This window comes from Rasamsonia byssochlamydoides (assembly GCF_041956645.1).
Source record: "Rasamsonia byssochlamydoides strain NRRL 3658 unplaced genomic scaffold VTN77scaffold_7, whole genome shotgun sequence".
Lineage (NCBI taxonomy): Eukaryota > Fungi > Ascomycota > Eurotiomycetes > Eurotiales > Trichocomaceae > Rasamsonia > Rasamsonia byssochlamydoides.
In genome coordinates this window covers 525,706-540,117 of record NW_027192390.1, presented here as the reverse complement: position 1 = coordinate 540,117, position 14,412 = coordinate 525,706, and the positions used below count along the sequence as shown (strand labels likewise).

Sequence of the window (14,412 nt, the reverse complement as noted above, 5' to 3'; positions counted from 1 at the left end):
AACACTCCATTATTTCCGTTCTTTCAATTGGCTTACAACCGTTCTATATGTCCCATTGAACGGGTATCTCCATCCAAAACACACATGCTAACACAATGCGAAGACAATGAAGAACCGACCTTTATCTGATGAGTTTACTCAAAAGGGGATTTGAACCACTCGGCATGATCTTCTATCTCGATCAATCAATCACCCACCTATTCTACCTACTCTTGCCGTCCAACTCTCTCACACCTACCCATCCATCAAAAACTCACCAACAGCCACGCTCACCCTCACCCTCACTCACCCTCAAAAATCAACACCATGTGCCGCCACATACTATACCTCGGCAGCTGCACGCACCTGATCGACTCAACCAAGCAGCCCTGTGCAGAGGCCTGGGCAACACGCGAATACTGCCCTCTTCGGAGATGGCGCATCGAGGATGTGCGGCTGTCCCGGCTGTGCGATATCTGCCAGGCGGAGATGTATCGCCATCCTCCTTTTCCCTTGAATGTCAACCGACGAGGTGCTGAGGAGCAGCAGCAGCAGCAGCAGCCTACATACGCTAACATGTTCACCTGGCGGGTGCTGAGAGGCAGTCTGCTGGGGTTGCTAGCTGGGGGATGCATTGGCTTCGTTGTCTGGTTGTGGTGGGTGTGGTGAGTATGATGGGAAGTGGAATTGGGTATGCGCATTCTTGGTTTGTCAGGTTGTCTACGACCTGGGAAATCGAGAATGGACCGAAACTTAATCCTGTTTCAAGTTCATTGCTGACTTGGTGCATGGTGAAGTGTGTGTGACGGGCAGAGCTCAACTGCTACTTTAACTGGGTCTGAGAACCCACACACTTACTTACTTACACGATCAAATCATGAGTAGCATTATTTTCAGGGAATTAGGTAGAAAAAAAATCATATATTTACCGGAAACCTGGAATAGTGTGATATACTAAGATGGTTGACTACCTGTGTGCCAGTAGTATAGTATACTATGGACCCAGTCGAACATACACGAATTGGATATTCATTATATGAGTACAATGAAATACCTCCAGTTATTGGATAGATACGTAGATAGATAGACAGATAGATATCTGCATGGCGGATGAGATGCCGTCGTGATGCAGGTGCATGTCTGTCGGGTATTTTTCTTCCATCATAATAATCCTTCCGAGGCATCTCGTATCCCCGCGTTTGACAATCATGCTGTCCAGTACAACATACTAGTCTTCCTCCACCTTGGCTGTAGGGCACGACGTTTCTTAAATCTGCTTTATGGCCCATGTCATAGATCATAAGCAGTTTACGTAATATCTGGAAAGGTAGAGAGCAATTGCATGAATGAATGATCATGGCGCGACCATCTCGCCCCGTGACCGCTCCCTACAGCGAACCTCTCCTGCCCCAGCTCGACATCCCAAATCCCTACTACACAGAACTCCACCACAACCTCCGCGCCTACGTCAGGGACTATGTCGAATCATCCATCGCCCCCTACGCCCAGGAGTGGGAAGCTGCCGGCCAGGTTCCCGAGTCGGTGCGACTCCGCCATTGCGCGCTGGGATTCAGCATCGTCCACCCTCTGACCACGCCAGAAGACGCTGCTGGCCTGTCTCTCCCGGGAAACGTCCCCCGTGACAAGTGGGACACGTGGTGTTCTCTTATCGTCACGGACGAGCTGACACGAACTGGGTTTGTCGGGGTCGTTTGGGGCCTCGGAGGAGGTAACACCATTGCGTGCCCTCCCATTGCGCGATTCGGAACTCCTGAGCAGAGACGTTGCTGGCTACCGGGCGTAGCTAAGGGCGAACTGAGATTCTGTCTCGGGATTACGGAGCCAGATGGTGAGGATAGACCTCTTTCATCCTGATAAACAGGACAACGTACTAATACACAACTCTAGCTGGGTCGGATGTTGCGAACATCAGCACGACTGCAAAAAGAGAGGGAGACTACTACATCGTGAACGGCGCAAAGAAATGGATTACCAATGGTATCTGGGCCGACTATTGCACCGCAGCGGTGCGGACCGGGGGACCGGGACGAAATGGAATAAGCTTGCTGGTGATTCCTCTGAACGCGAAGGGAGTCACTCGCAAGCGAATATATAACTCTGGTGTTCATGCTAGCGGTGTGTCGCTCAAACAGAGGATATTACTTTCCTCATCTGACAAGGATGTGACAAGGCTCTACCTTTCTCGAATTCGACAATGTTCGCGTCCCAGTTGACCACCTGATCGGGAAAGAAAACCAGGGGTTCCAGATGATTATGTCCAGTGAGTGATCTGTCCATTTATCGTACAAGCAACCATTTTTAACGCTTTACAGACTTCAATCCCGAACGTCTGTCTCTTGCCTGCACTGCTCTTCGACTAGCTAGAGTCTGCGCCGAGGACGCTTTCAACTATGCCGTACAGCGAGAGACGTTCGGTGCACCCCTTATCACACGACAAGTAATTCAATCGAAGATCTTCAAATTTGGTCTCCTCATCGAGCCCGCGCAGTCCTTTATGGACCAGCTGGTCTACATCATCGAGTTCAGCAAAGACCGGCCCAACGATGTCCACATCGGGGGCATGACTGCGCTCCTCAAAGTGATGGCCACGAGAGCCCTGGAGAAGAGCGTCCGCGAAGCTCAGCAGATCATGGGAGGGGCAGGATATAGTAAGTCCGGCAAAGGCGCCCGGGTCGAGCAGATCAGTCGCGACGTTCGTGTCCACGTCGTGGGAGGAGGGAGCGAAGAGATCATGATGGGTCTCGCCCTGCAAGGAGAGCTCAAGGCGCTCCGAGCTCGACAGAAGGCGTTGACCAGGAATACGGCCAAACTGTGAATATACAACAACTTTTGTATATTAATTTGATCTGAAGATAGCCAGACTTGGGCATCCCCATGGTGTATCTAATCGGAGCAGGCTGGGGTTGGGTGCACTTTTACTTGGGCAATTTTTCTTTCTCATGCAGAGTAATGCTTTCCTCTAAGAGAACATTTTTTTTAATTTCAGTGAGTTCCAAAATCAGTCTTATTTTGTTGTTTCTTTCTGCTTTAATAAAGGACTTTATTATACTGCCTCAGGCTGCAAGCACATGACGCTAAGCTTCCCCGCACGTCATCGGCGGAGATCAGTTCAATCACAACATGTCTCCATCACAGGTCAGCGAGGTGCTTCTCTTTACTCCTACGTGACAATGTTATCATGATTGAAATGCGACTATCCTAGCAAATGAAATTGCTGGGACGAGATCAACCACGAAATCAACACCGCCATGGGGAGCTTGGATGAGATGTCCCGCGCCGCCACCAGCAACTCCGCCGAGACCATTGCCGTCGAGTCGCCATCGTTGCGAGCTCAATCGACCCCAGGCGAGACTTTGAAAACCTCGCTGTCAGAGCCAGCCCTGATCAACAGAGAAACCGCCGAAAGGCCGGCTGTGAACGATCCCTCCCCGGAGCAACCAGCATCAGCCACAAGAACGGGTATCCACAAGGATGACGACCTTGATCCTTCCATCCGGAGCCCTTCCTTCCCCCAACTGTCTTATAATCATCCGGTCTCATCAGATGAGCGCATCATTGAAGACGATGCGGAGGGGGACGAGGATCCCCCGATAGCCACGTCCTTCGACCGCGCCGGCTCCCCCGCGACTCCAACCCAGAAGGGCAGAACAGCGAGCTATGAAAAGGTCGGCGAAGAAGGCATCGTGCGGATGCACAAGTTCTCGCTATACGAAACCGCCACCAAATATTACATGGTTGGCATGGATATGTTGGACAAGCGGTTTCGGATCCTGAAGATCGACCGCACGTCGGAATCGGAGGACTTGAGCATCCAGGACGATGGGATCGTCTATACCAAACAGGAAATGAGCCGTCTGCTGGATACCATTGACGATGGGAACAAGAGCTCCGGGGGGTTGAAGCTGAAATGCAGCGCCTGGGGTCTTCTTGGCTTCATCCGGTTCACGGGCGCCTATTACATGCTGCTTGTCACCAAGAGATCCCAGGTAGCCATGATTGGCGGCCATTATGTCTACCAGATCGACGGCACCGAGCTGGTCTCTCTGACGACGTCGACCTCGTCCCGGCTGAAACCGGAGAAGAATCCGGAGGAGGCGCGGTATATTGGCATCTTGAACAACCTCGACCTCACACGCTCCTTTTATTTCAGCTACTCCTATGACATTACGCGGACATTGCAGCACAACATCGCTCGGGAGCGTGAACAGCTTCAAAAAGATCCGCGCAGTCTCCCCAAACACGATCATAACTCGATGTTTGTGTGGAACCATCATCTTCTAAAACCGGCTGCCGCCAATCTCAAGAACCCTTATGACTGGTGTCTTCCCATCATCCACGGTTACGTCGATCAGTCCACGTTGTCTGTTTATGGCAGACCTGTCTTCATCACCATCATCGCTCGTCGGTCGCGATTCTTCGCCGGTGCACGTTTCTTGAAACGTGGCGCCAATGATCTGGGGTATGTGGCCAACGATGTCGAAACCGAACAGATTGTATCCGAGATGACGACGACGTCCTTCCATTCGCCAGGTCCGAAGCTGTACGCCAATCCTCGGTATACTTCGTATGTGCAGCATCGGGGCAGTATTCCGCTGTATTGGACGCAAGACAGTACCGGGGTGAGCCCCAAGCCTGACATCGAGCTCAACCTGATCGATCCATTTTATTCGGCTGCCGCACGGCATTTCGACAACTTGTTTGAGAGGTATGGGACACCGGTAATCGTGTTGAATCTCATAAAGGCACGAGAACGGACACCGAGGGAATCCAAACTGCTCAAAGAATACACCAATGCAGTCAACTACCTCAACCAATTCTTGCCTGAAGATAAGAAGATTATCTACAAGGCGTGGGACATGAGTCGAGCAGCGAAGAGTCGCGATCAAAACGTCATTGGCACGTTGGAGGACATTGCGTCGGAGCTTCTGCCCAAGACGGGCTTCTTCAAAAACGGCGATGACGCGGAATCGGGCTTGCTGCTCCAGAATGGCGTTGTGCGCACGAACTGCATCGACTGCCTCGACCGCACCAACGCGGCGCAATTCGTCATCGGCAAGAGAGCTCTGGGGTATCAGCTTCATGCGCTCGGTGTCATCGACGGGACGGAAGTAGAGTACGACACCGATGCGGTGAATCTCTTCACGAATATGTGGCATGACCACGGGGATACGATTGCCATCCAATATGGCGGCTCGCACCTCGTCAATACGATGGCCACGTACCGAAAGACGAACCAGTGGACAAGCCAGTCGAGAGACATGGTGGAGAGTTTCAGGCGATATTACAACAACTCCTTCCTGGACGCCCAGCGTCAAGAAGCATACAATCTCTTCCTCGGAAACTACATCTTCTCCCAGGGCCAGCCGATGCTGTGGGATCTGGCGACTGACTATTACCTCCACCACGCAGACCCACGGACCTGGTTGAAGCAAAAGAGGCCCAATTACATCACCTGGTATACGCCAGAGTTCCTACAGAAGCGAGAAATGCCGCCTGCGGTGTCGTCCTCGGTGCTAAAGGACAAGCCTCTCTCGTATTACGATGACTACTGGCTCGAATATTACCGACCGCTTGCCGTGTCGTCCTTCTCCAAAGTCTTTCCGTTCCGAATGAACTCAACCCTACGGTACCTGCCATTCCGCTCGACGCAAGGTGGTCGTTACGATCTGAGTCCGTTCGTCGTCCGGACCCAGCATGAGCAAACCAGCCGGGAACGACCGGCGCGACAACCCAGAAAGGGTGTGAAGATCCAGGAGCCGGAAGCCAGCGACTATTCCAACGGGTCTGCCCGCGGCTCCGATATCATGGACCCGATCCTGACCTGGCAGCACCAGCCTCCCTCTGCAGAGAAACGCCCGCCATCAGCAGGGATCATGAAAGAAACCCTGCCACCCCTCGCCTCGACAACGGAAGAACGTGCCGCCCCTCCCAGCAAAGCGCAAATTGCGCAGTGGACCCTGGGCCAGCTAGTATCAGACTCCCTCAACCCCTCCGTAACCGCCACCGAAGCAGAAGAATACGAGCGGTACATCAACCACCCACTCAAAGTGCCCCTAGTGGTAACATCCGACGACGCCCTCACAGCGGCAGCTTCTATCCGCTCGCAGGGGTCGAACTCGGACCTCGAGTTACTCGAGTACGTGAACAAGGTGCGCGTCGCCAGCAGCGACGCCATCGCCATCGCCGAGGAGGACCTGACGGACTATATCGAGTTTCTGAATGTCTCCGAGGAAGGACTGACGGTCGTCGCAGAGGATTATGATAAGAAGCGCTATAAGCGGTATCGGCAGTGGTTGAGGGGGAAGAGTTTGTTTAAGCAGAGGGTTGATCCGTGACTTCCCCTGTATATATATAGGTGTGTATGTAGGCATACGATGATGTAGATAATGTATTTATGATACCCATAAGTAAGTAAATCTAGATATTCATCTCATTTGATTCTTTTTTTCGTCAACACAGCCCGCGATAAAAACAATTGAATTTTTCTTTAACTCGACTAGACGAACTCTTAGCGTGACAGACAGAGCGAAAAAACAACAGTGATTTAGGGGGGGGGGGGGGGGGGGAAGATCAAGAAGTCACATGAGAGGGGGGAAAAATACGCTGATTACTGTATAAGCCCCAAAAATTTTTTTCAAATCAGGGTTGGCCCGGCCGATCAGGCTTCCATTCCATCACCTTCCTTCCTTTCTTTCTTTGTCTCTTTCTTCTCGGGTATTCACTCCGTAAATATTTGCTTGGTTTCACGGGTTGAGTAGTATCGCTAGGTACGGAGTAGTAATTACCTAGGACCGCTGGGACAGGTAGGCGCTGTCATTATTTTTTTTTTAAAAAAAATTCATAGTTGGAGTGCAACTTGGACCTGCGTTTGACTATGGTACTATTATGATAGCTAGGTGGCCAGCTACGTAGGTAAGGCCTCGTACATAGAGGTAGAGGTAGAGAGAGAGGGAGAGAGAGAACAAGATTCAATCAATCAATTACCTAATTAAAAAGTATTAAAAGTATTCATCATCGTTATCATCATCAGGGATCTCCGCAAAAAGTAGCTCTCTCAACTGCTCATCTGCACGGACAAGGTCCTCGCATTCCTTCTGGATGTTTATGTCTTCATCTTCTAAGCCAGCCCAGTTTTCCTCCTCTTCTCCTTCTCCTGCTTCTCCTGCTGCTGCTTGGCTGGTGGTGGGTTTGCTGGATTGCACGACTGCATCCACGGACACTTTCAGCAGGTAGACTGCTCCTTGGAGCTGCTTCTTTAGCTTCGCTAGGGCGGGGAGTAGTTCCTCCTCCTGCTGAGAAGAGCCTGACGAAATACTACTGCTACCAGCAGGACGAGGACGAGAGCGTGTCTCGACCTGGTTCTTCTCTTCATCAAGGACGTGCAGCCAGCAGTCGCAGAAGGCGCCCAGCAGCTCGCCGCGAAACCGCCATATGCGAGGATGCGCGTTCAGGATGGCGGCGCGTGCGGCGGCCACGGCGGCGAGGAGGAGCGGTGGGTAGGCGGTGCCGAAGGGGTTGGTTAGTGTGCTGTAGAGCGGGGGAATGATCTCCTGTAGATACTTGGTAGAGTGGATGCCGAGTTCAGCCATGAAGATGCCCATCTGGTTGAGAAGAAAGGTTGAGAGGCGGGGATACGGGAAAGATGCGAGCGACGAGGCTGCTGTCGGGGTGGTTGAGCTGACGTGGTGGAATGATGATATCACGCTGTTTCGCAGGATGCCCGCTACGCGGCTGATGTACGCCGCCTTGTCTTCTTGCGAGGGTGCTCGTTCGCCAAGTGCATCTGAAGGATACATGTGATACCGAGTCTGCAGTACCTCGAGGAGAGCCGGGTAGGCCGCTCCAAGGATCTGCAGAGACTCAACTTCGGGAGTGATGGTAGGGAGGGAAAGAAGGCACGGCGTCAGCGCGTCGTCAAAGACGGACGAAAGATTCGTCCGACGAAGGAGATCGGAACGGCATTTTCGGATGGGGATGAGAAACTTTGAAAGGAGATTGCATCCACGCGTCTTGAAGGGCAAGCTCTCGTCATCAATCAAGGATAATATCGGTGGAACGAGAAGTGGGAAATGCGCCTCCAGACGAGCGCAGTCTGATGGCTGAAGAATAGTCAGTAAGATAACGAAACAGACGAATACATGAATGATCCCGTCATGGAAGTGAGGAGACGAAGCAACTCAATCCAACACGCGTTGAGGTAGACGTACAAGAAACTGAGAAAGAGCCCAATCAACCACCGTCGTAGCATAGACATCCCCAAACTTCCACGGCTTCGACTCAGGATCCATATAACCCGACTCAAACCTAGGCACAGGCGTTGGATGGAAATTCTTTCGACCGCCTGGTGTTATAGCCGGGTTCTTCGTTTTGGCAAAAATCGGCCTGATCCTTGACTTGAGGACGTCCTCCAAGACAAGCCAGAAGGCAACCGTATCATCGGAGCTGATACATGATTCGAGCGCCGCAGACGCATCTTCGCGACTGCTGCTCGTCGTCCAGGGGTCGTGCTCTGAGGTGAAACTGCAAAGAGTTGTGATGATATCCACTGCATTTTCTGCTTTGAGAATAGGCAGGATGTCGTTGAGAATCCTCAGACAGGATATACTCAACGAAAACCTAGACCCCCTTTGCTTGAGGTTTTCTGTCAAGGGAGCCTTCTTCTCGCCTGCGAAATGTCAGATTCGTTCATTCATTGATCAGGATCAACATATTTATGCTCACTGTAGACTGTGTAGGCTGACTCCAGCGCTTCTGCAAACTCTGAAGATGGCAGTGAAATCTTCACAAGCCAAGCATAGAGGGCATTTACAGCCTCTGTATCATCGTCAGAGAGCGTCTGGTGGCCCCACGCTTGTAAGACGCTCTTAGCCACCAGAAGATTCTCATATATCTGTAGCTTTTACATTAGCACTATTCGGCTGTCACTGGAGGATTTCTTCTACAAGCAGGGCTGACCTACTTCCGAATCGCCACCGGAATCATGAGATGAGATGTCCCTCCATAGCTGGTCCAGAACACCAGGCGTACTGGTGGCGTTTGAACTGAAGTTCGTGATGCTGTCTCGATCCGCTTTTTGGAGGAACTCACGTGCCGCTGTGCGAAGTGTATCCATTAAGAAAACGCACTCAGCGCTATTGATGATTCTAATTTGAAGCGCGGGCTTCAGCAAATGGAAGGGCACTGATTTGAGTTGCTAAAAGATGCAGCGGGCACATCCGAAGAACGGTGCGGGTAAGCCACTTAATTCCTTAACTTACACTCAGTTACAGCCTGCCTTGGAAATAACTATGGACACAGTTTGGATTAATGATTGTCAACACCCATCTTTCTACATGCTGTACTAGCTAAATTCCTAGCTCTGCTCTCCTATTGCGTAATTCTTCCAGCGCTTTTTCCTTGTCGGAAATTTCAGGATGCAGAAGCTGCCATCGAATCACCATCTCCATGGCTGCACTCATCCAAGGTCCTGATGATGCCCCCAGAGCATTCTTTATTTCCCCACCATTTACAATTGGCCGTAACGAATCTACTTCGAGGAGATTCTCCTTTGCTACGTATGACAGAAATTCATCATACTCACGAATGACTACCAATCAAGTCAGTGGCACTACTAGAAGTTCGAAATAGCTTCTCTTACCTCTCGGAAACTCGGCCCCGCCCATAATTTCCTGGAGAATGCCCATGATAACACACATTCTCCAGTCTTTCTTCCACGACCGTATACTCAACCCCATATGCTGTCTTATCTCCGAGCCGGTTCCGGGGATGCTACCCGCTATGAACGACGCTTTAAGGTCACTGACGGCGCGGAAATGAGTAGCAGCATCACTCAGAATGCCCATAGTCTTGTTATCCGATTTCAAACTGTCTCTGGAAACTTCAGCTGCACGCGGAGGAGGGGGCTTCTTCTCTCCCTTTTCCTGTGGACGTGCAGGCACAGAGGCCCATGGCGAAAATGCGGTGACAACCCAAGCATAGTACTTTTCAGATGCATCCCGTACAAGAAGATCACGGACATGGCGAGTGGCTGATGCAATTTCATCGTCGTCAGGGGTGTTTAACACTCGATCTAGAGCATTGTACGCAAGTGACCACGAGGAAGTGTCGACTCCGACCTCATCTCGGTGATTTGCAAATATGGTCGAGTACAGGCCAAGCTTGTCGATGTAATTCAAAGCAACCCTGGGATCAGGTCCTAATCTTAAGTTAGATAAAGTCAAAATAGATGGTCAAACACACTTCACCTCGAAGCATCTTTTCCACCTCAATGCAGATCCGTTCTTTACTTATTTTGAGCCTGAGAGCGTGTTTAATGTCCTCATTCTGCATTGCATCTTGAGCATCCTCGACAATGTGATATCCTAGTCGACTGGCAAACCTGATCAACCGTAGAACTCGCAGTGGATCATCTTTGAACGTCTGATAGGGCTCTAGAGGAGTTCTAATAAGCTTGTTCTTCATATCATCGAGGCCCTTTCCGGTGAGATCCTCGAGCTTGGAATGGTTCAGGTTATAGAATAGAGCATTTACGGTCGCATCGCGACGCAGGGCGTCCTCGACTGCAGTCCCAAACTCCATTTGAGGGTTACGGCTATCCTCCGAATAGGTCTCCTTCCGCAAGTTCACCAAATCAATGTCCATCCCGAAGATTTTTGTTGTCACTGTCTCCAGGTGCTTGGACTTCTCTGGATTCGCTTCGATCTTGTGGAGGCTAACGATCGCCTCCTTGAGCTCGCTGCTCTGACTGTCTCGCTTGTATTTCTCTAGATTCTCTGGTACGTCGAGATATTCCTTCAGAGCCATACCAAACTGGTAGCCGGTCATCGTGCTGATCGCGACGTCGATATCATGACTGTTTACTCCCAAGAGCTTGTCTCGTACCCAACCACCGGTAAATCGCAGTTCCATTTCCTCGCCGGCCCTTCCACCACCTTCCGCTTCATCTTTCTGACGAATGTATTCCTTCACATCAAGCAGAAGGGTTTTAATAGTGTTCTCGATCGGTGTCAACTCGATCTCAGGGAGAGGTTGCTTGATCTGTTCCTCCGTCTGGGCCATTGTTGGAGCAAACTCGTGCGGGGCAGCAGCTGTAGAGATGCGCCGCCTCTTGTTTGCGCGTTGGTAGGGATCTTGCTCGGTATCGTTTGGCATAAGAGGAATATACTTTCGGGTTCGTAACTGCCTCGATCTCAATTGCAAGTATCTGCCATTCGTAGGGGCGTGTGTCGTGGAGATAAATGTATTCGCGTGAGAGTTGACCTTGAAGCAATTCGAGAAGTTAAAGCAGCGAGATTTAGGAAGGCATGTCAGTGACCTGGGTCCCAGCATTTATAGCAGTGGCGAAAAAAAGTCATGATGTGATTTCGAAGGTTGCGCTCATTTGAAAAGCGAAAGTCTTTGCGGTTTCCCTACATGCTGCATCTAGCTTGACTCACGTGTTTAGCAATCTTACCGCCCGCAGACACTGCAGCGGCGCAGCAACTGTGATAAACCCTTACCATAAGGCCCTAGCCAGCATAGTGAAAGCCTAGGTACTCTCAAATGCATTTACTATGATCTCAGTGCTATGTACGGAGTACGGAGTACTACTATGACCTCCCTAGTAACTTTGTTCCCCATTCAAGTCTGACAGGTGTCAATCATGTCTCTGTAGAGCAAGTCTTGTGAAAGCGTTAATTTAGCCTCTATGAGGTTTCACCCCTGTATAACTAAAATAATCTTACATATGCACACAAGAAAAGAGGGGGAATAGTTCTTTTCAAAGCGTTGCGTGGCGGGCGAATCGCTGCCAACACATCCCGCTCTCGCGGCTGTCGCCTATTCTTGTCTCAGCTTGACACCTTCCGTCCAACGGTAGTATCACTAATCTTCCTCAGGCATCCGCGATCGCCAACCGTTCGACGCGTCCATTTGAATATCGATCTCCTAATATCTCATAGATGCAGCTGCAGGAATACAGGCATAGTCACTCCGCAAGATTACGGAATTCCTGAGCTGTCCATGACATCACCGGAAGATGCGACCCCGGTCAAGCCTCCGCCATCCTTCTCGCCAGGAGCTCCCAGCGCGGTGCCCAAGGCCAGACTTCCGGAAAAGCTTCAATCATCTCTCAGTTTGGAACTAGGAGAGTCAAAAGCGATTTCCTCGCCCACTACGCCCTTCTCTCCTGCGTCTTCCGGTCCCCCATCCCGCTCCGCGTCACCATCAAATGGCAGAATATCGAGATCTTCATACGTCAACAGGTCGTCGATCGGGTCGCCTTTAGGGGTTCTTCCTGACGGGTCGGATGACATACGTTCGCTCATAATACGTGCCTTCTCTCCGGCGATTGGGGTTTGTGCGTCCGATGACACGGAGGCATTGGTGAGACAAAAGGGCTTCAAAGGTGGCTTGCGAGAGCTACTGAGGCCATTTGGGGAGAAAGTCCCTGGGAAAGTAGTCATCCGCGACAGTGTTGGCTCCAGTCGCGGCTGGGAAGACTTCGGTGTTAGATTTGTTGAATTGGCTGCGCACGACCACCATCCGAGTCCTGCGAACACCACACAGGAATCGCCTTTAGCGCAGATCGAAGAGCTGTTGCAGAAAAAACTCGAGTCTGCGGACGAATCTACGAATCGATGGTCTCGCCTCAGTCATCCTCCGATCGGACTGCCATCTGCATCCCCCTTCTACCAATTGCTGCTACGTCGTCTGTTGTCAGCTGGCTCTCCAACCCCGCATGAAACCTTTGCGCATCCAGTGGCATGCGTTATTGCAATCAGCTCGCGCAATAAGGCTCCTCTGGAGACGCTACGACAGTTGTATGCTCAAACTAGTCAAGGCAACCAGCGGCCGCCGCCATGGGTTCATCCGGAGTTCCTCCGGTACTATGTCCTTGTTCACGATGAAGATCACGACGACATTACCGAGTCGACGCGGTTATATGACCAGATGAAAAGGCACTTTGGACTGCATTGTCACTTGCTAAGGCTGCGAAGCAACCAATGCGTGGTAACAGATGATGATAGTACAGAGGTTCCCCCGTGCGAATGGTTATCACCGGCGGAGGACCTCTCAAAAATGAACGAGACAAGTGAGGTGTAGATTTTCCAATTCTTTACGGCTAGGCTAACAGCAATTAGATCCATTGATAGACCTCGGTACAGAGGTTCCATATCTCTTTGAGAGTGATGTCAGTGCCATTAAAATATTTGTGCGAGAGTTGGTGGTGCAGTCTGTGATTCCCTTTATGGAGAATAAAGTTGCACTCTGGAACGATCAAGTTGCCTCGCGGAGACGCGGTCTTAGCGGTCGATTCATGTCCATGTCACGAAGGTGGGCTGGATTTGGGTCAAGCTCGAGGTCGGGCGCCTCAGGGTCGGGGTCCGGAGTGAGCGGTAATTATGATGCTTCCTTGGGCTTCTACAAACCTGAAGTTCCCGAAGCGATCCTGCGTAAGCTGGCCGATTTCTCCTTCATGCTACGCGATTGGAAACTTGCCGCATCAACATACGACCTCGTGCGGTCAGACTACGGGAATGACAAAGCATGGAAATACCATGCGGGGGCCCATGAAATGTGCGCAATTAGCATGCTGTTGAATCCTTTATCAACAGCCAAGAATAAACTTGAAAGCATTGATCAGATGCTCGAGACGTCTTGTTACTCTTATCTCACGAGATGCTCGGATGCTGTGAACGCTTTACGGGTTCTATCGTTGGCGGTTGAGCTTCTCAAGTCTCGGGGAGGCTCCGCCACGGAAGTCGCTTCGAAATGGGCTATGCGCATCATGGATCTGGGCCTTGTTGGCCCCATTGGTAAGGTCCTTTTCACTGAGCGGGTCTCCGCTTGCTATGCATCCAAGACTGGAACTGGCGGTGCCAAATGGGGAGCCCGTCGCAGGAAAGCCGCAATGTGGAGCGTTCTTGCTGCTGATGCCTGGTTGAAACTGGGGAAACCATCACTGGCGTCCGCTTGTCTGGAAGAAGCAGATCGACTCTATGCGGAAGTCCTTGAGAGGGATGGCGCGTTCCCAATGCCTGAAATGCAAACTTTTATTGATGGTCTGAGACATGCTGTGCAAGTTGAATATCTTGGGTCGAAAGGAATCGATACCAGCGATGAGACTGTCGCGGGACAGACGGAGGAGACGAGTGAGAAGTTGGATCGCCGTGCTCATCGCAAGTCGTTAATCGGGGGAGCCCCTTTCGAGGCTGGACCTCCCAGTCCTGTACAACTCAAACGGGACGACAAAAAATCACCTGATGATGATTTTGAGTAAGGTTAACTGGATTGGGTCTGTATATGGGCGTCTGATAGGATATGTCATATGTGTCACATAATAGATCCCGGGCATTTTTCTCTTAGCTTCGGTTGCGGAGTTCAGTGACGGGCCAGTCTGCCCTTAGGTAGACGTCATGAAAATAATCTGGT

The 14,412-nt window shown here is 51.1% G+C and overlaps 5 protein-coding genes across 5 annotated transcripts; 3 read left to right on the top strand and 2 right to left on the bottom strand.

The window, feature by feature from the left end:
* Positions 1–1,335: 1,335 nt before the first annotated feature.
* Positions 1,336–2,815, top strand: VTN77DRAFT_8313 (uncharacterized protein; the record flags this gene model as incomplete). The annotated part of the gene is made up of 4 exons (XM_069424798.1): positions 1,336–1,828; positions 1,888–2,115; positions 2,171–2,260; positions 2,313–2,815. The coding sequence occupies 4 exons, from the start codon at positions 1,336–1,338 to the stop codon at positions 2,813–2,815; spliced, it is 1,314 nt and encodes a 437-aa protein (XP_069281075.1).
* A 433-nt stretch (positions 2,816–3,248) lies between these two features.
* Positions 3,249–6,335, top strand: VTN77DRAFT_8312 (uncharacterized protein; the record flags this gene model as incomplete). The annotated part of the gene is made up of 1 exon (XM_069424797.1): positions 3,249–6,335. One exon carries the CDS (start codon positions 3,249–3,251, stop codon positions 6,333–6,335), a length of 3,087 nt encoding a protein of 1,028 aa, XP_069281074.1.
* A 663-nt stretch (positions 6,336–6,998) lies between these two features.
* Positions 6,999–9,112, bottom strand: VTN77DRAFT_8311 (uncharacterized protein; the record flags this gene model as incomplete). Its single annotated transcript, XM_069424796.1, has 4 exons — positions 6,999–8,099; positions 8,208–8,665; positions 8,722–8,890; positions 8,960–9,112. 4 exons carry the CDS (start codon positions 9,110–9,112, stop codon positions 6,999–7,001), a joined length of 1,881 nt encoding a protein of 626 aa, XP_069281073.1.
* A 232-nt stretch (positions 9,113–9,344) lies between these two features.
* On the bottom strand, positions 9,345–11,328 carry VTN77DRAFT_8310 (uncharacterized protein; the record flags this gene model as incomplete). The annotated part of the gene is made up of 3 exons (XM_069424795.1): positions 9,345–9,586; positions 9,638–10,195; positions 10,245–11,328. The coding sequence occupies 3 exons, from the start codon at positions 11,326–11,328 to the stop codon at positions 9,345–9,347; spliced, it is 1,884 nt and encodes a 627-aa protein (XP_069281072.1).
* A 672-nt stretch (positions 11,329–12,000) lies between these two features.
* VTN77DRAFT_8309 (uncharacterized protein) lies at positions 12,001–14,260 on the top strand (the record flags this gene model as incomplete). The annotated part of the gene is made up of 2 exons (XM_069424793.1): positions 12,001–13,072; positions 13,122–14,260. The coding sequence occupies 2 exons, from the start codon at positions 12,001–12,003 to the stop codon at positions 14,258–14,260; spliced, it is 2,211 nt and encodes a 736-aa protein (XP_069281071.1).
* Positions 14,261–14,412: the final 152 nt, after the last annotated feature.